Genomic DNA, 27,511 nt, shown 5'->3' with positions numbered 1-27,511 from the left:
GAGGTACTGATAGAAACTTTCTTCTTTTATCATTGGATATTGCAGTATTTTCTTATTGATTGATATGTAAATGTCTATGGACATGTATTATATGCTTGTGAACCTGCAGAGGCCACAAACTTATTGTATAATTCTGCATGTCCAGAGTCCAATGTGATACCCTTATCTATTTACTTAAATAATTAAATTATTTTTCTCATTTTATAAAGCTAAACTTCTAAGTAGACTACTTCTACAAATTGCCCCAAATTGTGGTTTTATGACCTTAAATTAAATCTTGACCAAATCAACTTATATAGTGTATATGAGCTAATTATTTTGTAAATCTTCTCTGTAGTATTAATGGTTCTCAGAGGTATGCTGAAAAAGAGTTGGTCATGGGGAAGGACAGGGGTTACTATGCAAAGGAGAAGTGTGAACGGCTCTGTGCTTATATTTCTCAATAAAGTAGACTAATATTGATTCCCCACACCTGTTTCCCTGAGTTAGCAGGGACAGGGCATAATCAGAATCTCCTCTCACTTAACGTGGACAATACCTTAATAGAAGGATCACAGCAATGCTGTGTTCATCTTTACCATTAAGTACAGAGACTTACCATAGTTAACTGAGGAACAACAACAAAAATGTAATCAGAATAAGTTGTTTCCAAAACGGTAGAACCACTGAAAGAACTCCCAGTAACTCTTATCAGTACAACTCCCAGAATCTACACAGATATATCGCAATTTGTCATTCAAAATTAAAATACTACTAAGTAAAATTTTTTAATGTATCAAGACATATTAAAACCTGCACAAACTATAACTGGGGATAAATTATACTTCAAGTACCTTGCTTAAGGTGCTTTTCCACTTGCTTGAATAGACCAACAAATCTGATTTGGAATGAGTGGTTATTGCTTGACAGTACAACGATTTTTCAGTCTTCTGTTTTGAATTAAGAAGAGAAAGAGCAACTTTTGTAGGCAATCCAAGTGGATTTGGGTTGCTGGAGCTTACTGTCCAGTCAGTGTAGGCTGAAGTTTTCTGGTCATTCTGAGGCAAAGGCAATGACTTCTGTCTTAACAGATAACACCAGGTAAAGCTGGTTGCAGTCTTCAGGCTGGGGAAAGATAGCTGCTGTGTATCTGCAGCACTGCATAATGAGAGAGTGGTGGTTGGTGGATGGCTCTGTCCTTGGATGTTCACTTTGTTTCCTTGATTTTTAACTCCTGGAGACTGTCTTTCTGGGTTATTATCAATAGATTTCAAAGGGGAAATGTGAGTATTGTCCGAAGTGACAGGGGAATTTTGAATTGTGCGAGCTAATGATGTGGATGACCTGATGTTTTCACATTCTTGCAATTCATTGATGGGCTCTATGACTACAAACTTAGGGCGCCCTGATGACACAGTGTCAGCTGGTAAGACATCTGTCACACTAACAGGCTCGCTACTAGTTTCTGGCTTAGAAAAGACATCCTGTTCGAGTATCACACCTTCTAGGGGCTCAGTGGTACAAACCTGCCTCACTAAAACTGGTTTTTTCTGTTTATTAACCTCATGAGCTCTTGCACTTGATGGCTCTACAGACCTCACATCTGTGGCACAAACAGCTCCATTTTCATCTTTAGCCCGCTTCTGGTGCTTTTCCATGGCGATGTCCAAACTATTTGCTGGAGAGAGCATCCTTTTACTCGAGGCTGAAGATTCTTGTTGGGGGGAAAGTCTACCAACAGACATTTTCTGAGTTATGGGCAAGGATTCGAAGAGAGAACAACTTTGGCCCATCTCTGAAAAAACATTTTTGCAAACAGGTTCTTTCTCTGGGTTTGGCAACACAATCTGGTGACCTTTCTGTGATTTTGGCAGGGAATTTTGTTCTTCGCTGACTGGCACTATACTTCGATTAACCTGGCACATTGGTGTGTTGGACAGATCTTGGGTCACTAGAATTTGTGGCAGGGATGTGACTGTGGCAAAGCAGTAAGCGGGGATGTTGCTCTGCAGGTGTACGGGCAGCAGGAAGGACGATGGCCCCCTCTGTGCCTGGCTACCCAGCGGCTCAAGCGCCAGCGGTGGCAGAGGACAGGAGCTGGTCACAGGATCTACTAATTTGGCAGGTAGGGCTACTGAAGTCGCACAGCCATCTGCTCTGACTGGATTTGAAAGAACTCGATTCGGCAGAGGATGTACAGGATTGGCAGAGCAAGACTGACTGGATGTGAAAACCGGACACTGCAATTGGTACTTGGGAGCAAAGCAATCCTGGCTTTCAGAAGACACACAGGAGGTGGAATGTGTACCTGGTTTGTCACTTTGTGTTGACACTTGCAGAGGCAGCTGTGTGTTCTGGTAGCCAAAGGGTACGTGGGTTTGACTTAACAAGTTGATACCAAAAAGCTGTTGAACAGGGAAGAGGGTAGTAGAGCTCGAACTTGATGTTTCTGCTTGCAGATTTTTAACTTGAGTGTGGGAGTGCAAAGTAGTTGCAGGAAACTCAGCCAAAGATGTATTAGGGAGCTGAGGACCCAGAAATGGCAGGGCATTCACACTGGGAAGAGCAGCACTTTGGAAGGATGATGGGTTTACAGGAGACAGATGACTATCTGAAGCTATGTTTAAAGATATCTGTCTGATCAGCGGGCCTCTCCTCCTTTCTAAGAGAGGCACATGTCCAGTGACCCCAGGGCCAGGAAGGGAAGGCGAGGGCTGTGATTCGGCTATCGGCATCATCTGGGATGGACTGATGCTTCCACAGTCAAACGACTTGCTTCTGCAGTCAGAGATCTCCATCGTTTGCACACAGCTGATCTGTTCCGATGCAGCCCGCCTCACTTCCCGGTGACTTCCAGGAACATTCAGGGTATTCGAGCCCGGGGAAATCAAAAGAAACTCTGCTTTATTTGGAAAATCGCCTTTGGGGGGCACCTCTGTCTTGGAGATGTCCTCTATGTCTAAAGAGGCTGAAAAGCTAGAGGCGTGTGATAAGCTGCTCTCCCTGCTCAGGCTGCGGGAGAGTGTGGAGTCGAAGCTGGATTCAGTAGAGGAGTGCTCTATCTCTGCCAGGCGGAGCCTCTTCTTTTTGGGTGGCAATTTCTCTGTGGGTAATTTTGACAAGGTTTCACTACGCTGAGGCCAGCTGAACTTCTCAGATTTTTCCTGCTCATGGCCTTGGGCTTCCAGGTCCCGATCTGGCTCTTCTGTGACCAGAATTTCAGGGACTTGGATATTGTGCTGTCGGACGAGCCGGGAGGACTGTCCCAGCACATGTCGCTCACCTGGGGTCTTCCTGGAGCCGTCCCAGTGCTCTCCTCTAAGAGGGTCTGACGGTGCAGGCTGGCGAGTGTGCGGCACATTCTGAGAAGGGTGACCGTCTTCTGGGGAGATGCCTATCACTTTCAGAGTCCTAGGCTTCCCAGTTCTACTAAGCTCTGGCAAACAAACTGAGGAGCCTCCTTCAAAAGGCTCAAGCTTGTCAAATGAGTTGGGTCTGCTCAGGGAGTTTGTATGCTGGATCACTGAAATGACAGTCCCCTGTCTCTTTACCTCTACCCTGTCCTGGGAGGTGGAACTCATCTGTTGCTCTACAACAGAAGACAGCTTTGGGTCCACGGTCTGCTCGCAGGCAATGAGCTGAATTTGGGAATTCTGCACCTGCACATTCCTATGCTGCTGGTTACCTGTTATGGCGACAGTGTGTTTGGACAGGCCGGGAGGAGTGGAGCCCAGCTGAAACTGAAGGGAGTCAGAGCTTTTTGGAGAAGTTCTTCCACTTTCATTTTGCTGAAGCTCTTCATCGTCGCCAACGCTCTTCATTTTCCTCCTTTTTCTTATCTGGGGCGTCTGTTCCCAGACCCCGGCAGGGCCAGCGACTCGGTAGTGCAGGACCTGAGGCTGCGCACCACCGGGCAGGGGGCTGTGCTCAGGGTCTCGCATGGCCACCTTCGTTTTGGGCCCATGTAACTCTGAACAGTAAAATTTCTTATGGTTTTCAAAATTTTCCAGCTTCCTGTACCTGTTTCTGCAGGTTTCACACTCAAACATGGTCCCCCGACCCTGGTGTGACTTCTTCTTTTCAAGATGTGGGCCTTGCGGAGGGACCTTGCTCCGGGCTGATGCAGTTTCAGTGGCAGCATGGCACCCTTGAACGCCCTCGTCCACAGACTGTCCAGGGCCCAAGATGTGGTTTTCACTGGCTGAAGTGTCCTCCACTGCCACCTGTCTGACAAGAGTGCGGGGATGACCACTTGGGGGCACAGACGTATTAGGTCCTGGCACAAAGACATCATCGTACAAAGTGCCAATTTTGTCATCAAATGACTGACTTCCCCGCAGCGGGTGGGGAGGAGGAATGATATTGGGGGGAACTGCTGAGTAGCCTGTAGTTGGCATGGAGTTACTTCTCGTAATAGGTAAGCAGTCAAGGGAAGGGACGGACAGGAGGAATACCTGTTTTGACTTGTCAGTTGGGGTGAAAGGGGACTTTGGTATATCAGAGCTAGAACTTGTTCTCCGTCCCATTGGTTTCAAGTCAAACTGGAAAGAATCTTTAAATATGTATGACTTGGGGGAATCAATGCTTCCTCGTCTGGAGAGGGAGGTTCTCCTGGGCTTTACGCTGTCCAGTTGCTTATCATCTACCAAGGCTTCATTATCTGAGATGAGCTTCGATATCCGCTCCTCCAGTGTTTTCGTTGCCAATGGCGGGCGCATCTGGCCTGCAGAGGGGGAAGGCTTTTCCCCTGTCGTCAAAGAGGGTGCTGGTGTAGCGACGTGAGGTACAGAAAGCCCGTTATTTTTAGCCGCATCTGGTTCTACCGTAGAAAAGGTTTTGGTGAAGGGAGTCGGTGGACTTGCTGTTTGATCGGCACTTTCAGAACGTGAAAAGTAGCCCGAGTCGGTGCTTCCTAAGCTCCGAGGGCTCAGAAGCAACTTCCCCTGCTGCTCTTGGGAGTAATCGGTAGCCTGCTGCCGCTGGAGCTGGGCATGCGTGGTTCCCCCGTGAGAGTCTGGTTTTCCTTCCCGCAGACTTGAGTCTCCTTTCTGCTGGAGCTTCTCATCAGTCTCTGGGGTGGTTGCACCAGCTGAATGCGACAGTGTATTTGCTACTTGTCTCTGTGCACTAGGAAGTTCTGGCTTGGGACTGACGACCTTTGGGCTGTCAGTTCTCAAAGGGGACAGGCTAATGGAGTGGACCACAACTTTCGGTAAGTCCATCATGGCTTGTGACTCTGAAGATCTGTCCTGTGGCAAGAGCTCACCGATCACATGATCTGGATTGCTTGGAATGGAACTTGATTTTGGTAGCACTTCAGAATTCGATACCGTCTTCATCGTTTGTGTAGGCTGCAGCTCCATGGCGCCTGGGTCGGTATGCCTCCCTTCGGTGGAGCCCTCCTCATCACTCTCCCCGCTATCTTCGGCATCTGAGTGGACACTAAGTGCTTTGGGGGACTCTTGGGAGAGGAACAAACCACCAGCATCTGGTTGCAAGACAAGCCCCAGTTTGATAGTATGTGCATGGGACTTTTTGTGCTTATAGAGGTTACTTTTAGTCTTAAAGGAAAACCCACAAGTCACACAGGGATAGGGCCGCTCTCCAGTGTGGGAGCGGATATGCTTCAAAAGCACACTAGGCTTCGCACAAGCTCTATTGCAGTACTCACAGATATATTTTCCTTGTTTTTTTGGCTTCTGATCTTTCAGAAGAAGATTGCACATTTGTTCTACGCTTTGATTGACAACAGAGGCAACGTGAGCTGAACTGTAGATTGGCGTGGGGGGCAGCTGGGTGGAGCTGGCTGGACTTATGGACACGGGTGGGGTAGAATCTGAGTGCTGGTTTGCAGGCGTACCCTGAGTTCTACTGGAAGGAGGAGTGAGACCCAGGGCGGGAGTCACTGCTGTGTTATACACCTGCTCGAGCTTGGCGTTCTCTTGATTTTGCAGATTTGTCAGTGGTCCTGGGAAACTGGGAAGCCCTGGAAGCTGCGGATTGTGTTGATTAGGTTTGGAAACAAAGTGTTCACGCTGATTTTCTGGGTGGGAAACCGACTGGGCTCCCATTTGTTCATTCGTCTGAGTAGCTGACACGTGCACTGTGTATGAGGTACAAGGAGAATACTGCAATTCGGCAACGGGTTCTTGCGCCGTTTGATTTGGGGCCTTTGCTAAACCATCTTTTGACTTAGAAGGGGATCGTACAGTTTTATTTGGTCTCAGTTTTTCTGTCTTAATTGCACAAGATGAGCCCTTTTGTGACAAGGTGCTCAGTTCTGGCTCCATTGCTTTCAGTAAGACATCAAAAGCGGTGTTGGTATACGAGGGGGAAGTAGTATTACAATGAGAAGAGATACAATCATTGTTGTCAGTCCTGGATTTACTGGACAATGAGTCTGAGTCCCATTTCTCTTGGAGGCCACTGAGCCTGGCAGGGGCAGAGCCTTCTGACCGCCATCTCCGCAGTTCCAATGGCCGCTGCAGAAACGCAGACTTCTCTGGGGAGGCAGGGTCCTCGGGTTGTGAGGTGTCCGCAATTATCCCAGGTGTCTCACCATTCTGTTTGGGAAACTGCTTCCCATTTCGTACAGAAACAGAATTCTGTTTCTTGTGAGACTCGGAAGCCCTCTGAAGAACGTCGAAAGAGGACTCTTCTGTGTTTTGTCTATGTTTTGCCTGAAGAGGATTTCTCAGGGGGGATTTTGGTATCTTTTTCAGGTGATTCTCAGCAACAATCTTTTTTCGCTTCACACCTTTAAGGGATTCTGAAGCTCCTTTAACACCTGCCTCTAGGATTCCTGTGGATAAAAAGAAGAAAGAATACCAATTAGTGAAATTGTACATATACCAACAATAACTTTTTGAAATTAAGATTACTATCATGAGGGTGCTGTAACAGTTGAAGAAGAAAAGCCAGCCTGCCTGATGGCCTCACACATGCTAAGCAAGTGCCCCCCTACTGAGCTCCATCCTCCACCTGGGAAAGCCTATTTTAAGAAAACTGCATTCTAACATTCTGGCAATTTTAAGAACATTGCCACTCAAACTTTTCAGAATACTCATGTGAACCTTAGTGTGACTTCCTGAAATTTCTTTCTAGAACCAGATCTTTTACAACTAAATTTTCACTCTAACATACCCTTTTCACTCCCATAACTGAGGACTCTGTCAACACCACAGTCTAGGAATTTTGAACAAAGAAGGAAATTCAACCTTTCATGCTGGGTATCTATCTTATCGCATTAAGGATCTTTTAAAGCAAGCTTTTCAGCAAGTTTCTAAATATGCAATACTAATATTCTTATGAGAAAAACTGGTTACTACATAATCATTTATAGAGTGAACATATTTTGGATGATCATGATTTTTTAGTTGGTAGAATTATGAAGTACTGCTAACAGCAATTACATCAATGAACAAAAAATTATGAATGTAAAATATCCATTTGTATATAGTTTCTCACCAGCAAAATTTTAAAGTTCATAATACTATAATGGCCCTTTGTTAAACACACAAACAGACCAAAACAAAACAAAACAAAACCAACTTTATTTAAACTGAATAAAATGTTCCCTGGTTGTGTTTCTTTGTCATTAATGATAGACAAGTAGGTAGACAAGTAAAACTTACTGCATGGGAGAAGAAATGAAACCATCCTCATTTCTAGATGTGCTGGAAATAAATCAGCATTTAAGTGACATCAAATACTCATGATCTCTATCAACTATTACAGTTTGGTAAATAATAAATTATATGTCATAATTTAGTTGATCTTTATTTGCTGGATCTATGGGCATATAATTCAACCACATACTAGTTACTTATAATGAACCCAAAGGTTTTACTTATTTATTCAAATATATGTATACATATATTTAAAATTCATATTAGGCCAAAATGTCTATATTGTAATAACTACTTTGCATTAATTGAAGATGAAAATTTACATAAAAATATCCTAGTTGCATTGTAATACCACTTATATGCTCTCATATATTTGTTTAGTGAAAAATGTACTGCTCTATTACAGACACATTTACCCACCATCATCAGAAGGGCCAAAGGGGGAGGGTGCTCATGATTATATTATTTCAGATGAAGATTAATAGGAAAAAACTATCAGTACTGTTCATCTTTATAAAATATGTTTGAGAAATGCTTTTATTCCTCAGTCCACTCATTTATGAAATGATGTTTACTCTCCTCAAGATATACAGGTCACAAAGTCAAGGATAGCTGTTTGACGCTGAGGGTCCCAGGCAAATGGGCAAAATAAAAATGACAATCATCATAGAGGGTGTGTAGTTTTTCCATCTACTTCCAAGAAGTTGGGAGGTGGGGTATCATAAAAGTGGAAGCCACTAGGTTATGAAAATAAATATAAAACTGTAGATGGGAACCCATTTGGAGTGGCAGGCTGAGAAGCTACATACCAGAGGCTAGGAGCATCGCCTGTGCCAAGGCTCCTGGGCAACCTGTCTGCCAGAGTCCTGGCTACAGTGCAAATGATTATCTTACAGTGTTTCACATGATTTTCCTGGAATAAACTTTTATTTTTAGGTAAAGTTATTTTTTAAAATTAAGCAGTGCCTTATACTCCAACTAAAAATGCAAAAATCTACTGATAGGTATAATAGTCAGAAATATTTTGTTTTACTCAAGAAGAATAAGAGCTAACTTCAATTATACCTAAAAGAAAATGCAGCTGAAGTGAAAATAAAGGAATTGCTAATACCCATTTTTCTTTTTTTTTTTTTCTTTTCTTTTCTTTCTTTCTTTTTTTTTTTTTTTGCGGGTGTGGGGATGGGAACCCAGGGGCATTCGACTTCTGAGCTACATCCTACCTATTTTTTTTTTTTTAAAACAGGGCCTCATGCCGGGCGTGGTGGCGCACGCTTGTAATCCCCGCGCTTGGGAGGCAGAGACAGGAGGATCGCGCAGGTTCGAAGCCAGCCGCGTGCGCTGGCTTAGGAGACCCTGTTTCCAAATAAAAATGTAAAAATAGGTCTGGGAGTGTAGCCTGGAAGTAGAAGGGCTTCCAGGAACCCCAGTACCACAAAAAAAAAAAAAAAAAAAAAAAAAACAGGGCCTCACTAAGTTGCAGAGGGGCTCACTAAGTACCTGAGGCTCTCCATGAACCGCGATCCTCCGGTCTCAGCCTCCCAAATTCTGGATTCCAAGCATGCACCACCACGCCTGGAAGCTAAACATACCCATTTTTCTATATAATGACATACAATTTTTTTAAGTCCCTGTTAAGAATTAGAAAAACAGGCATTTCAAACAAATTTTTTGAACTACAGGTACATTTTTAGATATAGACTGCTCATCCTCGGTTAGTCAGTTTGTAATATTTCACTTCTATTTGCAAAGCTGTTTATTCTTACTTCTCTGTTGGAATCTTAACACTTGACCAGTGCTAATAGTCCTTCTTTTCAAAATGTTATATACTCCTTTGCCTCCTGGCAACTTGGTTTACTTCAGGGAACTTTTCATGTTACACCATTCAACATATTTTCTGGCTTATTTTTTCTTTGAGATAAGGTTTTTCCTTGGAATACAGTTCTTCTATGGGAAAAGGTTTCAGATAAGGTAAGTCAGTTATATTTGTCCTTGACTACCCTTATGATGATTTTAATTGCTTTCATATCTCTTTCTTTTTTTGCTTTCTCTACAACTTTCTTAAGGTTTCCCCTTTATGTCAAATAATTGAATTTTCAGGCCATTATTTACTGTTTGAAATTTATTTATTGGTTCTGGGCTGATGTTTTATTCTCGTCTTATTCTCTTAGTTCCACATTCCCTATTTCACCTTATTTTACTGTCTCATATTAAGTGTGTGGTCTTGCTTTAACAAATGTAAGACCTCATTAACTCTCTGCTTCAGAAGCACTCATGATTCTGTAGTCATCGCTTCTTCAGGGCTGGGTTTCTGTCTCTCATGTTCTCAAGACTTTTCCACTGCCTGGATCATGGGGAGGAGCATTCCACTGAAAACATGCGCTTCAGTCTTTTTCTGACCTGCCTTCATTCCTTCTTCCTGGGTTCTGTCTGCTTAAAAGCGTTCATTATTCTCCTTCTCCTTCTTCTTCTTTTTTTGGTGGTACCAGGAATGGAACTCAAGAGCATTCTACCTCCAAGCTACACCCCCAGCCCTATTTTTTAATCCTTTATTTTGAAACAGGGTCTTACTAAATTGGCGGAGGGCCTCAACTAAGTAGCTGAGGCTGGCTGAGAAGCTGTGAGCCTCCTGCCTCAGCCTCATAAGTACTGGGATTACAAGTATACTCCATGTCTGGCTCCATTCTCCTTAAAGGTGCAAAGTCCCTCCTCTGTCAGGGGCTCTTGGGCATGGAGGAAGCAGTGGGATGACCTTTAGAACTTGATGCCTGGTATAAGGACCAGAGAGGATGATAGGTTGAGGGAATGAGAGATGTGAGCAGAGGGGCTGCCAGGCATACGTGAGACAAGTATCACACATTCACTCTAGAGGTGAAGTGGTGCAAGCTTGTGCCTCTGCTGATTTGCACTCTTCATCCCTGATTCTCAAGATTTGGGATTGGAGTGCTCATAGCGGATGCCTGCTCCTGGGAACAGATGCCCTACTGTAGAAGGTGGAGGCTGCTGGGTTTTCTGAGAATACTATCTATACCTGAGGTTATTTAAAACTCACCTTAAGATTGGTTGATTTCAAATCACTCTGTTAGAGAGGAGCTGGTGTTATTTCTGCTCTCCCTCTTACCAACAGATGAGGTTTGTCACAATCACCAAACTTTGTAGCTATTACCTACAACATGGGGCATGCAGTTCCCAGGAGCCCTAAAGCTAAGAGATGTATAGAAGAGAGCACCCTAAAGCAGAAATACAGCTGGCCTGGGGTAAGGCGGAACAACTCTTCACCTTCAATATTTGTGCTAAAAGCACTTTGTTGTATGGTGGGCTGTAGTGAAAATACATTAGTGGAGATGAAGAAAAGTAGGGAGGGTTACAAGAGAAGTTGAAGGGCTACTAGACAAGCAGCAGAAGTAGAAGGGCTACAAGAGGAGGAGCCAGCTCAAGGCCAGTGCCTGTCTCCTGTATCCCCCACCAGCCAACATGCAGGCCCACCTTCTGCCCTTGCAGCAAAGGCTCTGCTTTCTATATACCACCCTGTGATTCCAGAAATGCTGTTTCTCCACTCCTGACCCTCTTAAGTTTAGCTGACACCAGGGATGAAACACAGCTGTCTTTCTTTACCTAGGAGAACATATGGTCAGACTGAAAAGAAAGGAAAAGTATTCAAAACAGAGTCAGTCAACTGCTAGAAGTTACATTCTCTATTTTGTCAGTGGGTATTAGAAATGGCTCAAAATCCAGCAGAAACTCCAAGGCATCAACAGGTCAAAAATCTGAATATAGGGTAATTTTAGAAGATACAAATTCCTCAGGAGAGGAAGCCAAAAATGGCACACTGCCACCATCAGAATTACGGCCTTGCTGAGCTTGATAAAATCCAGGGTTCCTCTCCGTTAGGCAGGAAAGTGCTGGCATACTAAACACACAGGTCCGTTTGTTTGGGCTCCTATATATTTAGAGAAGAACAGAGTTTGGGATCCCACTGTTAGCTGGTGTCCAGGATTACTCCTAGGGGATCAAAAATTAGAACAAGCAAGTTCCCTTGCTCAAGAAGCAACTGAGCTACTAACTAGAAATAGAAAAGAACATTTATAAAGTAGGTAGTGCGTATGGAAAACTATAGCCTAATGGTGTGGTTAGAATCCCACTTTGACTGAAGGGGAATCTTTTTTCAGATTTACTCAGATATGATAGTATGAAAAACTTTAGATCTCTCTTGGACCACAGGGACACAAGAACTACTACTTTTCTAACAAACTGAGAGGAGGTTGGGTCAGGGAGTCAAAACATCAGAGGCAGGGGGAGCCATTTAGAAGGCTTTTTCCATAGTTTGTGCCAGAGTCTAAAAAGCTGCCCAGAACTCGGGTGGTGACAGGGGGCCTTTAAGCTGAATCAAGGCAAGAAAGCATGTAAAAGGACAGCCAGGAACTCTGCTGAGGCTCCCTGGCTTTAATGGGAGTTAGAGAGGGAAAATGGGCCCTCACTCACCATCCCACTGCATCTCAAACTCAATGTATGTGTGTCAAACTATAAACTGTAACTGAAAATTCAGGACAAGTAATTTTCAATAGAAAAATGGCTAAGCTAATTATGCCATAGACACTTAACATTACACAACCACTTAAAATAATTACAAGATTACATAGCAATCTGAAAATTATGATACATGAAGTATGCATGCACATTCTTTTCTTTCCTTAGAGAGAAATCTGGTCCAGGGCATAGATCTAGGAACACAGATTTAGAGCTGGTTTTATAAAAGTAAAGAAATGATCAGTCAGAGATACACTGGAAAGAGAAGGCTGACAAAGGAAGTCTGGGCAAGTGCTTTATTTAAAGATAGGCTAGAAATGAGAAAACAAAATGGAAGGAGGGATCAGAAAGATAACATAAAACAGTTGATAGTGGATTAGATTGGAGGACTTTAAAAGGAAGAGATGGCCAACAGTGCTAAGCACACCATTCAGACACACGGGATGAAAATGAACAAGAGGCCACTGGGTTTGGTGGTCGTGGGGCCTAGAAGGACAAGGTCATCTTGACATGAGAGCAATGTCAGTGGGTCAGGGGTCACAACCATCTCAGATACTGGAAAGAGTGAGGGAGTTGAGGGAGGCGAGGGAGGCACCAGGGCAAGCAACAAGAAACTACTTCCTGGAAATCTGGCTATGAAGGAAGAGAAAGGCCAGATGTCAGTGTTAAGATATGAGGCCAAGAGATTTCTGTAGGATAAGGGAAGATTAGGTGCCTACAAGGAGGATTTAGAAAGCACGGAAGATTACAGATGCAAGACATATAATAAGTTAATGTGAGATGAAGCGGTATAATCAGGAAGCTACTGCGGTGATGTGGGTACCACTAATTGAAATGGAGATGAAGTGGAGCACCATATTGAGAAGTCTGCCTTGAGGGGCAGAGGGAAGGACTTCTAGGGAAAAGTGCGGACAGGCACAGGGAAGTCCTAAGGCACCTAGAGAACAGGAAGCAGCGAGCCTTGCTGTTCATGCATTAGCAGAATGTGGGAAATGACTGGAAGACATCACAGAGGCAGGTCACTCTGTGCCTTGAATGCAAAACAGAGAAGACAACTCACTTAGCAAGAACCAAGCAGCTAGTCAGCTCATTGCCCAGTTCTTCCTACACATCCTGGAACATAATTACATCTTGACAAGGCCACCAAGGCTGCACGGTCATCCAATTCTCAATTACCTTTCCAACCTCTCTCTTCTCTTTCCTCGTATTCACTATGTGCCAGTCACCTGAGAAAACTGGCCAGTCTTTTTCCTGCCCCTGAGGACTGGAATCTGACATCTTCTCACCTTGAAAAACCTTCCCTACTCTCAACTCTAAATGACTGGACCATTTCCAGCCTTCGGATGACAGCACCAGTGTTACCTTCCAGCAGTTCTTCCAGTCTACCTAAAGCAGTCGTCCAGTCCTGCTCACCACCCTCTCCATTCTATCCTCATTACTACTATAAAACACTCTGTTCACTGATTTCTGTGACTGTCTACATTCTGATTATATGTGGGTGCTACAAGAAATATTTGAAAGAAAGGTGCTCAAGAAATATTTGTTAATGAAAGAATTACCTATATAAGAGAAACTCAGAAATATTAAATAGTAGACAACCTATTAATATAATTCATCATGTTGGAAATTTCAATTAGCAATTCATTTTTAGAAAAGGTGAATGATGTTTAATAAAATTAACATCTTTCCATAATTTATATATTAATTATTAATTTACTTTTGTGGTACTGGGGATTGAACTCAGAAGCATTCTGCCTCAGAGCTACACCCTCAGGCCCATTTTTTTTTTTTTTAAACAGGGTCTCAATAAGTTGTGGAGAGTCTCACCAACTTGTTGAAGCTGACCATGAGCCTGCAATCCTCCTGTCTCAGCTTCCTAAATACTGAGATTATAGGTGTGTGCTACCATGCTCAGCTCTTTCTTATTTTTAAAAATAAAAATAGCTAGCCAGGTATAGTGGCACAGACTTGAAATCCCCACGCTTGGGAGGCAGAGACAGGAGGATCGTGCAGGTTTGAAGCCAGCGTAGCTGGCTTAAGTGACCCTGTTTCCAAATTTTAAAAAAAGTACAAAATAGGTCTGGGAGTGTAGCCCAGAGGTAGAAGGGCTTCCAGGAACCCAAGTACCACAAATAAATAAATAAATAAATAAATAAATAAATAAATAAATAAATAAATAAACAAACAAACAAATAAAGCTGAATATGCTTCAAGGTGAATCAATTTGAATAGGGTTATTTCCACCTAAACAATGAGAAAAATTACATAAAATGCAAGAATCAGAACCTCTCCTGAGCGCATCAAAAAGCATGGTAACAGGACAGCCACTGTCTGAACTTGGATGTGGGAGAGATGGTCTGTCTTACCTGGGGCACAGAACAGAAGAAAGACCTGGAGGCTACACAAATAAATGAGAAAACACCACTTAACATTGTCCCCAGTTGCTGAAGGCCAAACACGGGCTAAAGAGCTGGGCCCAACAGCAGGGAGCCATACACACTCACAGCTGTCTCCTAGCCTGGCCACTCACACTTCCTAGAAGCAGCTCTCTCCATACTCAGGCAGCAGAAGAGACGTGAAACCAGCCCTGTCACTAGAGAAACCCACTGTGGCCAGGGCAAACAGAGGAGGAAACTGTCCAGCTTCCCTGGGAAGGGCTAGAAACACAGGACTTGGCTGGACCAAGATAACAGAGCAACCTTCACCTCTCCAAATAGAAGCCCAGCACTGAGACAACAGTTGGTCTACTGCTGGGGAAGAAAAACTCCGCTGCACTGATGGCCCAGGCAGTGGAACGCCAGCAGGGAGACTAACAAAGAGCAGGCCTCCAACCCCCCAGCCCCCACCACAAACACAAGGAAGTGGTAGGTCATGGCATGGCATGCAGAACCAGAAGCCTGAGTAGCACACTGAAACTCCAAAACGACTCAACTCCCTAGTTCAGCAGCTCTTGGAAACTGTCAAGAGGTAAAGCTCTCAGAACTCACTGCCAAGAGTTTGGAAGCTGCTGAACTTGGTATCTTTGTTAATAACCAAAATACAGTAAAAGAAATAAAAATTGAAGATATGGGTGCACACAGATTTAAAAAAAAAAAAAAAAGCTAGTGTCAAGAGGTAAAACAATCAATACAACCAGACTCCTGGACTCTGAGACAAGCCAGACACGGGAATTCCAGACAAGGACCTATGATTTGTAGGCTGAAGGATCCGGAGTAACAGGTGGGCAACTTGCAATCAAATGGGCATTTAAGCAGAGAGACAGGTCAATTTCAAAATGCTAGAAATCAAAGTGTAGCGGTGACCAAGAAAGCCTGTGACACATTCATTAGTACTCCATGTAAAAGAAAGGTACAGACAAGTCAATAAAAATAACCAAACAGGAACACAAAGAGAGAAATAATGTGAGAAAGGAGAGGGAGAGGGAGAGGGAGAGGGAGAGGGAGAGAGAGAGAGAGAGAGAGAGAGAGAGAGAGAGAGACAAAACATTCAATATGGAATAGTAATATATAACTAGAATTGCACGGAGGAAGAAAACAGACAAGTAGAAAACATGAAGAAATAATAGCCCACGTTTTTCTAAAAATAACAAGCAAACCACAGATTCAAAAGTCTTAACAGCAACCAGAATTAGTCTAAAAACAGAAAAAAGTAAGAATAAGGAAAGGAGCAAAAGAACAAAAGAAAAAGAAGGGAAAACTAAATATATTCATCATATTCAAATTGTTGACAACCAAGAATAGAGAGAAGATTTTTGAAGATAACCAGAGGGTAGAAAAACATATTACCCATAGAGAATCCAAGATAAAAATTACATAGACCTCACAGGAACTAGAGAATAATGTTTTTGCATTACTGAAAGAAAAAAAAATAAACTGTCAACCCAGCATTTTAACCAAGAAATAATTAAGCTTTCAAAAATGAAGGCAAAACAAAGACTTTTTCAGAAAAACAAAAGCTGAGAGAATTCATTGCCACCAGACTTGTATTGAAATGTTAAAACTTTAATTTGTATCTACGCGTACCAATGAAGACCTCTGAAAATGTTAATAGTAGAATAAAATTGTAAGTAGATTTTTAAAAAATTTCACCACTTCAAAATTTTCACACATTAAAATGTAAAACAGTGTAACACAGCTGGACCATGGTGCTACAAGGCAGAGTGGAATATAGCGGCCTGCAAAATGCCCACAGCCATAGCCTGGCGCCCCTGAACACTTGTCCTAATGGACAACGGGGGCTTGCAAATGAGGGGAAGTTATGGGCTTTGGGAGCTGAAGATTCCTCTAGATTAAAAGTAGGTGGTAAGAAAATGCCTTTACTAAAATAAGTTCAAATATTCAATGTAAAATCTATAGCCACTGAAAAAACTAGGAAAACATAAACACTTCCCTCGTCTTCAGTTAAGAACATACATTGTAAGCAAAACAAATGCATAAAAAGTACTCTCTCACACAGAGCCAGGCGTGGTGGTGCACGCTTGTAATCCCAGAATTCTGGAGGCTGAGACTGGAGGATCACGGTTCAAGGACAGCCTCAGCTACTTAGTGAGGCTCTTTGCAACTCAGTGAGACCCTGTTTCAAAATAAAAAATAAAAAATAGGGCAGACAGGGTGTAGCTCGGAGGCCAAATGCCCCTGGGTTCCATCCCCAGACCCGCAAAAAAAAAAAAAAAAAAAAAAAAGTACTCTCTGGGTATGTGTGTGTAAATTTGTATGTATAAACATATAAGATTTATCATAAAATGTAAACACAAACTGAGAGATGTATCTGCAATATATAAGGCAGAGAAAGGGTTGATATTTATGTATGTATTTATTTACAAATTTGCAGTATTAGGGATAGAACCCAGGTGCATTCTACCTCCAAACTACACCCCCAGCCCCATTTTCTTCTTTTTTTTTTTACTTAAAAACAGGGTCTAAGTTACAGAGGGCCTCACCAAATAGCTGAGGCTGGCCTTGAATATGTGATCCTCCTGTCTCAAATTCCCAAATACTAGGATTACAAGCATGCACCACCACACCCAGAGGTTATTTAGTAATGTATAAATTAACTTTTATTAGGGACTTCTGATAATGAAGAATCAAGAAATTAATTCATATTTCCCTTAACACAATAAATAAGCTAAGCAAAATATAAATATTTACAGAGTGAAGGTACTGAGGCGTTGAAAATGTAGTGAAACGTTACTGGGTCAAGTCTGGTGAGGATAAAAGTCCAAAAAGGTGACGCTAGCATTTGGGCTTCTTTTGCCCAAACAGCATTTGTGTATTCAGTAGTAGCCAAAAGCAGTTCTGCTGGCAACCTGTGGGAGTTAAGGGACAAATAACCAAACCCATAGGTATAGGTGAGATTTCTCCATGTTTATCTACCTGGAGTGCATATTAAATCCTACATGTTTTCAGTTAGGGGCCAAAAGGTTTCCCTCTAGTAATAAAAGAACTGAATGTAGGGTAAGCTTTGCATAAACTGCAACTCATTTTTAATGGCCCCCTCTCAAAAATAAATAAGATCTCAAACTGAAACATGATCTTAATTACTAGTTATCCTATAAGCCTGGCAGAAGAAAATTAAATCTTCTCTGAAGGAAAATATCAACTTAAGCTTTATAATACTTCTATAATTTTTCAAATAAGATGTTCAAAACATATTCAAAGATAACCAGGTACCAGAGAAAGGAATTTAACATGCAAGAACCAGTATCACAAGCCCAATATTACTAGAATGGATACTCAAAGACTTTAAGTGCATATTTTTTACAAGGATAAGATAATTGAAACTTTCAGAGGAGAACTAGAAGGTATACAAAGAGATAAAATATTTGAAAAGCTAAATATAAACTATAGAATTAATAAAACCAAAAAACTTAGAACTCACTGGGTGAATTTAAGTTCAATTAGGACAACTGAAGAAGACAGTAAATAAATAGTGAAGCGAGGAGGATGAAGAAGCAGACATATCTGCAGAGACAGAGGATGTAAAGTTCACAGGCAGACCAAGTAGCCAGAAGCAGTGTAGAGAGGCCTACTGGAATCTCAGAGAGTAAAGACATAAAACAATGGGCAATAATTTGAGGAGATAAGATCAAAGAACTAAAAACTAATGAAAACACGTGAACCTGCAGATTCAAGAGCATTTTATAAAGCTCATGGAAGATAAAAACAAATCACACCCATGGACATTATTCTGAAACAAAGACAAGACCAAATTTCTTAAAAGTAGTCAGAAAAATATATTAATAATGATAGTAAAACAGATTATTTTAAAAGGAGCAATAGTTAAACTGGCATGTAGCACAACAATGCACTCAAATAAACAAACTGCCAAGCTAGAAATCCATGCCTCCATATCCAGCAAGAACCTTTTCAAGGATGAAAGTGAAACAGACATTTTCTAATAAATGAAACTTGAAAGAACTTGTCACAACAGACCTACACTAATGGAAAATTAAAAGACTGTTCTTCAAGAAAAAAGTATCCCAGATACAAATAAGAGATATAAGACAAAATGAATAGCCAAAAAAAAAAAAAGTGGTATGTGAACAAATTAAAATGAGTACCAACTACAGCCTGAACTTAAAATGTCCCCTAAAGGCTCATCTGGTAAAGGCTGGTGCCCAGCTAGGCTCTGCTGAGGACGGTATAAACCTGCAGGAGCCGAGGGCCTGGTGAGAACTCTCTTGCCACGGCCATCGAGGGCGTGTCCTTGCAGGGGACTGTGGGTCTCTTGCTCTCTCTCTTGCTTCCCAGCTGCCAGGAGGTGAGCAGCTCTTCCTCCACAGGCTCCTGCTGTTATCTACCACCTAGTCACTAGCCCAAAACCAAGAGGGCCAACCACCTAAGGACTGACCCTTCCAACACTGTGAGCCAAAATAAGTTTTCCTCCTTACTGGTTATCTCAGGTGGTGTCACAGTAACAAAGCACTGGCTAACACAAGCTGCAAGTAAAATAATAAAGCTTAAAGAATTTAAATACATGATAGTAATAGCAGACAATTCAAAAGCAAGTAAATGGAAAAGCTCATAAAACAGGAGAGAAGAAATGTGAAGATGAACAGCCTTGAAACCTTTGAGCCGCCAACGATACAACAGCAACCTGAGAGCATCCCCATGTCTCATTAAAAGCTGGCTAAACAGATTATAGTCTTCTTGTGGCATTTAGTCAAATACAAGTTTTCCCAACCAACATAGATCTAGGCCTTGTTAGCTTTTCTAATGAAACTATACTGAAAAACAATCAGTACACAGTACCAATCCTGAACTAGAATCTCAGACCCTGAAAAGGAAAGCAAGAATGGAGTAAAAGTTCAAGCCAAATGCCACTCAAAACAATACAAAGAATCGCTTCGCTAAAGGAGTTAAACCAGGGAAGATACAACACTGCTCAACTCTTGGAAGGGGGCTCCTGCTACCTGTAATCCTGCCACAAATCTCCAACCTAATAAACTTTCTTTTTTTTTTTTTTTTTGGTAGTACTGGGGATGGAATCCTTCTACCTCTGGGCTACACTCCCAGACCTATTTTATACTTTTTTTTAAAATTTGGAAACAGGGTCTCTTAAGCCAGTGCTGGCCTTCAAACCTGCGCAATCCTCCTGTCTCCATCTCCCAAGCGCAGGAATTACAAGCGTGCGCCACCACGCCGGCACCAAATAGCTTTTAAAAACTGTTCATAATCAGAAAGTCAATCAATTATTAAAATTGTATAAAAACAGAAAAAACTACTTATAATAAGAGAACATTTATTCAAATTTACTTGGACAACTTGAACACATAGAAATTAGCATATTACAAATAGAACTGACACAAGGTGAAAACTTTAACAAGAGTCAAACTGAGGAAGAAAATAAGATTATTGCCGGGCGTGGTGGCACACGCTTGTAATCCCCAAGCTTGGGAGGCGGAGACAGGAGGATGGCGCTGGTTCGGAGCCAGCCTTATAAAATAGGTCTGGGAGTGTAGCCTGGAGGTAGAAGGGCTTCCAGGAACCCCAGTACCACCAAACAAACAAACAAACAAACAAACAAACAAAGATTATTAAAGACCTATTTAGACCCTTCTCTCAGGGACACTAATCAAGTAGCTTATATTATTGACCACTATAGAATACTGAACATAGGAAAGCTACCTAATACAATTAATTTCCAATAGAATAACAAAAAAAATAAGCACTACAGGCCAATCTCAGTGCAGCTTGAACATTCATGCAGCTGGTAACAGCCAGAAGTTACCCTGTGTGCTTCCTATTCAGAGGTAGCTACCACCTCTGCTCATCCTTTCCCCAAACTATCACCACCCTGTGGACTGCGAAGATGGGGTCAAATCCTGGCTCTGCCAACCTCCCTTCTTGTGAATTGGGGCAAGTTCTGTTACATGTTGTCATCATATGTAAGACAGATAATTATGGAACAAAATCAGAACTTCATGGAGTTGTGAGGCTTACTTGAGATAATGCATGGAGACAATACATTGTGTCCTGGGTATAGAGCCCAGAACTTCAATCCTAGTTCATTACTACTGCTACTGATGATGAGGATCAATATCACTGCTTGCAACTTCAATACTAGAACAAAATGGCTGCATCACTACTTAAGCACACATTTTTTTATAATATGGAAAGGTCAGGACAAATACTGATAAAACTCAGTAAAACTAAATCTTTAATTCCCTTCTCATGAAAACATATTTTCATATGTTTGAGAACATATTTGTTCTCAAACATATTTGATTTTTAAAATAGCCTTCCAGGCCGGACCCCTGAAGAGCCTGGACCGGGTTGCAGGACTCTGGGCCCCGGGCTGGCCTGTGCAGAGCACTCCAGACCTCTGGAGAAACCAGGCCTTGTCGTCAGACCCCGGGTCCTGGGCAGGGGTCGGACAGGGCACGCCAGACCCCGGAAGAGCCCGGGCCTGGGTTGCAGGACTCTGGGCCCCGGGCCAGCCCGTGCAGAGCATGCCAGACCCCTGGAGAAACTGGGCCCTGTCGTCAGATCCTGGGTCCCGGGCAGGGGTCGGGCGGGGCACGCTGGACCCCGGAAGAGCCGGGGCCCGGGACACTGAACTCTGGGCCCCGGGCTAGATTGCGTGGAACATCCCAGACCCCTGGAGAAACCGGGCCTGGTCGTAAGACCCTGGGTCCCGGGCAGGGGTCGGGCGGGGCACGCTGGACCCCTGGAAGAGCCTGGGTCCAGGTCGCAGGACTCTGGGCCCCAGGCGGAGTAGTGCAGAGCACGCTGGACCCATGTGGAAACCAGGCAGGGTCACAGTACTACTGAGTGCCTGATCCCACTACCTCCTCAAACCACACATACTGTCTTCTCTTACTAAAAAAAAAAAAAAAAAAAAAAAAAGCAAAGAAAAATATCGGAGAGGGGTCAAAGAAGGCCGAGGCAGATGCCAGGATACTGGAGATGCAGACAAAACTTATCCAAATGAACTGGAACTTTTGGAAAAATTCTCCGTGAAGGAGGACTGCTTCTCTACATTGTTAAACATCTTGGACATCGCCTGTAAGGAGAGAGGTTAGAGGAGAACAAGGAGAAAGGCGTTGTTCAAAGTGGTCTCCACAATGATGGAGGAGACTTGTATTCAGGAGAAGCAGAAATTGGATCCTACCAATCTTATTTTTTTGGGAGAAATTACACCAAATATCGAATGCTACCGTCGTGCATGCTTAGGAACACTGGACAACATTCAGAGTGAAAAAAGAGCTTGGGAAAGATTTGAAATGGTGGAGGCAGTGGCCAGTACTCAGGGGAAGCAGAAATCTGATGCATTACACCTGGAACCTATGAAGTAACAACCCCAGAGGCAGAATGCTACCACCATGCACTCTTGAGAATGGGGGACAAATGGCCGGGTGAACAGGGTGCTCGGATTGGAGCCAGCTGAGGGGTGAGGCCGGTGTCGGAGCCAGCAGGCCTGGATCAGAGCCTGCCGTGAGGCAAGGCCGGTGCTGGAGCCTCCGAGGAAGCCAGGATCGGAGCCTGTCAAGGGGTTAGACCGGTGCCGGGGCTAATGGCCAACATCGGAGCCTGCCGTGAGGCAAGGCCATTACTGGGGCCTCCGAGGAGGGGATCGGAGCCTGCCAAGGGGTTAGGCCGATGCTTAGGCCAGTGAGGCCGGAATTGGAGCCTGCCATGAGGCAAGGCCGGTGCTGGGGCCTTTGAGGCCGGGATCGGAGCCTGCCAAGGGGTTAGGCCGTTGCCGGGGCCAGCAGGCCGGGATTGGAGCCTGCTGTGAGGCAGGGCCAGTGCTGGAGCCTCCGAGGCCGGGATCAAAGCCTGCCGAGGGGTTAGGCCAATGCCACCAATGGCTGACATCGAAGACTGTCAGGAGGCAAGGCCTCTACTGGGGCCTACGAGGCCGGGATCAGAGCCTGCTAAGGGGTTAGGCCGGTGCTGGGGCCAGCGAGGCCGGGATCAGAGCCTGCCATGAGGCTAGGCCAGTGCTGGGGCCTCTGAGGCCGGGATCGGAGCCTGCCAAGGGATTAGGCCGATGCCGGGGCCAGCGAGGCCAGGATCGGAGCCTGCCATGAGGTTAGGCTGGTGCTGAGGCCAGTGGCTGACATTGGAGCCTGCCGTGAGGCAAGGCCACTACTGAGGCCTCCGAGGCCGGGATCGGAGCCTAACTTGAGGCTAGGCCAGAGCTGGGGCCATTGAAGCCGGGACTGGAGCCAGCTGAGGGGTCAGACCAGTGTCGGGGCCAGTGAGACCAGAATCGAGGCCTCCCGTGAGGTAAAGCCGCTGCTTGAGCCAGCGAGGTCTGGATCAGTCCACCGGGTAGCCAGGCCACTACTGGGGCCATCAAGAGTGGGATCGGTAGTTGCAACGCGGCATGCACAGAGAAATATCGCAGAAAATTAAAACCAGATGCTTGCCCTAATCAGCAATAACTAGGAGGAAACAGGCAACAGGAAGTGATCGAGCTATAGAAAGGGCCCTAGAGTAAAGCAATTAGGGTGACCAATCAGAGGGTATGGAATAGGGGAGGATGGAGCCTCTTTAAAACGCAGGAGGTAGCCGGGCGTGGTGGCGCACGCTTGTAATCCCCGCGCTTGGGAGGCAGAGACAGGAGGATCGCGCAGGTTCGAAGCCAGCCGCGCGCGCTGGCTTAGGAGACCATGTTTCCAAATAAAAATGTAAAAATAGGTCTGGGAGTGTAGCCCGGAGATAGAAGGGCTTCCAGGAACCCCAGTACCACCAAAAAAAAAAAAAAATTAAAAAAATATTAAAAATAAAAAAAATAAAATAAAACACAGGAGGTAGGACTTCCGGGAAGATGGTGACCAAGAAAAGCGGGGCTTAAGAGCCCCGCTAACAACCAATCTCCATTACCACAAAATCAGCGCCTTTCATAGCCAGAAAACACCATCACCAGAGAAACAAAAAAAATCACCAGGCTCCAGAGAGAAAGCAGACTGAGAATAGAGCTCAGAGCCACAGAGGAGATACACCGGCCTCACGCCAGAGGACGTGGCAGCAGCACCATACTACTGCCGGCAGCGGCGAATTCACTGGACGGCTACAGCAAGCCGAGGTGAGCCGCTGCGGAACAGCCAGGCGGGATATTTCAGTGCAGTGAGCATCTAAAGCTCCCAGTGGGTGAGCCCAGCACACGCTCCAGGGACTCAGAGTGGAAATCAAAACCAAGAAGAAATAAGCCAGCCTCACGGCCGAGGGCATAGCAGCAGCGCCATATTGCCACCGACGGCAGCAGCAGTGAATTCACCGAGTCCAGTACAGCTACATCTGCGAACTCAAGAACAGTGAGTCAAATTGCGGGCCACAGAGGAGAAATCCCAGTACTGTACACCCCGGGACTTGACCCAGTGGGGGAGGGGCGGTGGCAGAGATATCACACCATAGGAGAACGTGCAACCTGGCACCCCCTATAGTTTAAAGCAGCCTCTATCGACTCCCTGGGTCGGAGACTCTGTGATACAACCCAGTAAAGGAGTAGTGGGGTCTGAGATACTACAGGCTCGAGATCCAGAGCACCTTAAGTGAAGTCGTAGTGAAAAAGGGAAGAACCCAGGGTAGGCACAAACTTCCTAAATCATGGGAAAGAGGAATAACACTGGAGCAATGAATGCCCACAACCCCACAACATCAAAACCCGATAAAACAGAAAATCAGAGATTTCTAGAAGATCAAATCAGGAAAATAACTGTAGAAATAATAGAGGTGCTTCGAAAAGAACTCAGAGAGAGCCAAAAAGAGATAAAGGATGCAATTAATGAAGTAAAGGCCTCAATTCAAAGTACAAACAACTGATTAGACCACATGGAGAATAGAATCTCACTCCTAGAAGATGATCATTCAAAAAATGAACGCATAGTTTCTAATTTAGAAAAAAAAATCCGACAGCAGGAATCTGACAATGAAGAAATATGGGCCCATTTTAAGAGAGCTAACCTAAGAATAATTGGAATAGAGGAGAGAAAAGAAGGTGAAACCAAAGGGATTAATAATCTCTTCAAGGAAATAATAGCAGAAAATTTTCCAAACATAGAGCAAGAGGTTGATACACAGGTCCAGGAAACTTATAGAACCCCCATTAGAGAGGATCAGAGAAGAGGATCCCCATGCCACATAATTGTCAAAATGACCACTGTGGAAGCCAAGCAGAGAATCTTAAAGGCAACAAAAACAAAGGGCCAAGTGACATTCAGAGGCAAACCAATTAGAATCACTCCAGACTTCCCAAACCAAGTCATGAGAGCCAGAAGGGCTTGGAGGAACATATTCCAAACTCTGAAAGAAAACAACTTCCAGCCAAAAATTTTCTACCCAGCAAAACTTTCTATCAAATTAGATGGAGAAATAAGAAGCTTCCATGACAAACAGAAACTGAAGGAATTTATGTCTTCAAAACCAGCACTAGAGAAAATACTCAGAGATGAAATACAAAGAAGAAATAGGTAACACACTCCAGAACCAGAGAAACAAGATTTTCCATCCAACAGACAACTAAGATTGGTTATCTGTGGAGATTCATTATTTATGTTAGTCTTTTACCTATCTCTAAATTGTATTGTTTGCCTTTATTGTTGTTAATTTTTAGGATTTCTAGTTGGAATATTAATATACCTTCAGATATAGCATTTGGAAATATTTTATCCAATTCTATTAGTAACTGTTAACTCTGTTTACATTGTCTTTGGATATACAATATTTTTTTGTGTGTGTGAGTTTGTATACTCTTCTGTTGCCTGTGCCATTGAAATCATATCCAAGAAATCACTGCCAATTTCAATGCTGTGAGGTTTTATGACCCAGATTTTCTTCTAAAAGTTTATAGTCTTAAGATTTATATTTAGGTCTTTTATCTATTTTGAGTTAATACTTGTCCATGGGATTAGGTAAGGGTCCAATTTTATTCTTTTCCATGTAATTATTATTTTTCAACAATATTTAGTTAAAAGATTATTATTTCCACCACCAAATGTTCGTGGAAACCTTGTCAAAAATAACTTGATAATATAGGGAAGAATTTAGCTCTAGGCTTGTACTTAACTCCAATGGTTTATATATCTGCCTTTAGAACAGTACTACACTGTTTCAATTATTGTAGCTTTATATGGTCTGAAATCAGAAAATATGTATCTTCTAGCTTTGTTCTTTTTCAAGATTGTTTTGGGTATCTAGAATCCATATTCCATATTAGGATAGATTTTTTTCTGAAAAATAAATATATAAATATATGATAGTTTCACCTAAAAAAATATAAAAAAATATTCTCTGGTAAGAAAGAAAGCAAAAAGAAATATTGAAATGTTATCTTTAAGTCATCAAAAGCTTGGTATCAGACAAATGAAACTGTTATGTGAGATTATCATTTTTAATTTTGGATAAATTGCTATATTACTAGATATCAACCATTAAGCCAAGCATGGGAAGGAGGAATGGGGAGAGAATGGGGTGGGGATCGGGTGGGGGCTGACTGGGCGATGTGTGCATGTATGTCTACAAAAGTTTGTATCCCACTATGATGTATGAATATAGTGCACCAATTAAAAAAAAAAACGCAGGAGGTACTTAAACAAATGTGTCAAAGTTAATCACCAAATAAGCAAGGGATGGAGAGAGGGGGAGGGAATGGGATCGGGGCTGGATTAGGGCTAATTGGATGATGTGTGCTTGTATATCCTCTCAAGTCTTATATTCCAATGTGATATATGATTACAATGCACCAATAAAAATAAATTAAAAAAATAATAAAGAATAAAAAATAGGGCTAAGGGTGTGGCTCAGTGGAAGGATACCCCTAAGTTTAATCCCCAGTACTGTAAGGAAAAAAAAAAAACTAAATGAGAAACTAAAAAAAAAAAAAACTTCCAAAAACCTAACAATCTATATGATGTATGAATATAATGCACCAATAAAAAACCTAACAATCTATATAATATTAGAATATCAAATTAATGTTATTTAAAATAGTTTGACAGTACACAGTAACATAAAAATCAGTGTATGTCCTTGAAGTATGTCTTTAAGAAAAGACAGTTAAAATGACAATGGGTCACAACTAAAAATTTCAGCTCTTCAAATGCTCTTAGCTCTGCCCAATCTAAAAGAAAGATAAGACAAGTACATTGTTCTAAATATTTTTTGTGTTGTATCTCCAAATAATCTCCCTCTTACCTGACTATTTAAGGAGGTACATTCAAGCAACTTTTAGAAAAAATATATGTCAAGACTAATATATATTATACACACACATGTATTTTATATATAATATATGATATTTATGTATGCATGCATGCATGCAAGCATATTGCAAGCTGTATTTTTGCTCCACAGAAAGCACTTCTGATGGCTTTTATCTTCGTTAGTGTCCTCATATGTGGAGGGAAGTTCTGCTTCAGAACCGCCTGCACTGAGTTCAGAGCAACACTCCCAGTCTATTGATTTGAAGTCTGAGAGTCACTTGTACAGTAATAGTTTTGCTTTGATGACAGCCACTCCTCCTCCTCTTAGAGGATACACAGACCTGGAAGAACTTTCAGATCCAGATGCTCTTCTGCGGTTGATTCATTTCATTCCACACAGCTTAGAACAAACTTTGCATCGCCTCAGTTCTCATACATGTTTGATAAGCTGTTCTGTGGGATGGGTTTTGGTATTTCTTGGTGAATGTTCCATGTGTGCTAGAGAAGACATATATTCTGCTAGTGTTCAGTGAAATGTTCAAGTCTTGTTGGCTTGGAGTTTTGTTCAAGTCTTCTGTTTCCTTTGTGATCTCCTATCTAGAGTATTCTAGTAACTCTCCTACTGTTCATGTTAAATGTAAATTGTCCATTTAAATTTCCTTTCATTTTGCTCCACATATTGTGGGGCTCTATTGTTAAGTAGATGTTTATAGTATGTTTATAACTGCTA

The 27,511-nt window shown here is 42.9% G+C and overlaps 1 protein-coding gene across 1 annotated transcript in view; it reads right to left on the bottom strand.

Moving 5' to 3' along the window:
* HIVEP1 (HIVEP zinc finger 1) overlaps window positions 1–27,511 on the bottom strand; it is a gene marked incomplete at both ends in the record, with an annotated part of 124,349 nt that overhangs the window by 26,952 nt on the left and 69,886 nt on the right. The window contains one exon of the mRNA XM_080710936.1: window positions 834–6,781. Within this exon, the coding sequence (XP_080567062.1) occupies window positions 834–6,781 (5,948 nt within the window). The remainder of the gene's footprint in view (window positions 1–833; window positions 6,782–27,511) is intronic.

Source organism: Muscardinus avellanarius (genome assembly GCF_963383645.1).
Source record: "Muscardinus avellanarius genome assembly, chromosome: 14".
Taxonomy (NCBI): domain Eukaryota; kingdom Metazoa; phylum Chordata; class Mammalia; order Rodentia; family Gliridae; genus Muscardinus; species Muscardinus avellanarius.
Note: the sequence above shows the minus strand (reverse complement) of the source record. Positions and strands in the feature narration are given on the sequence as shown.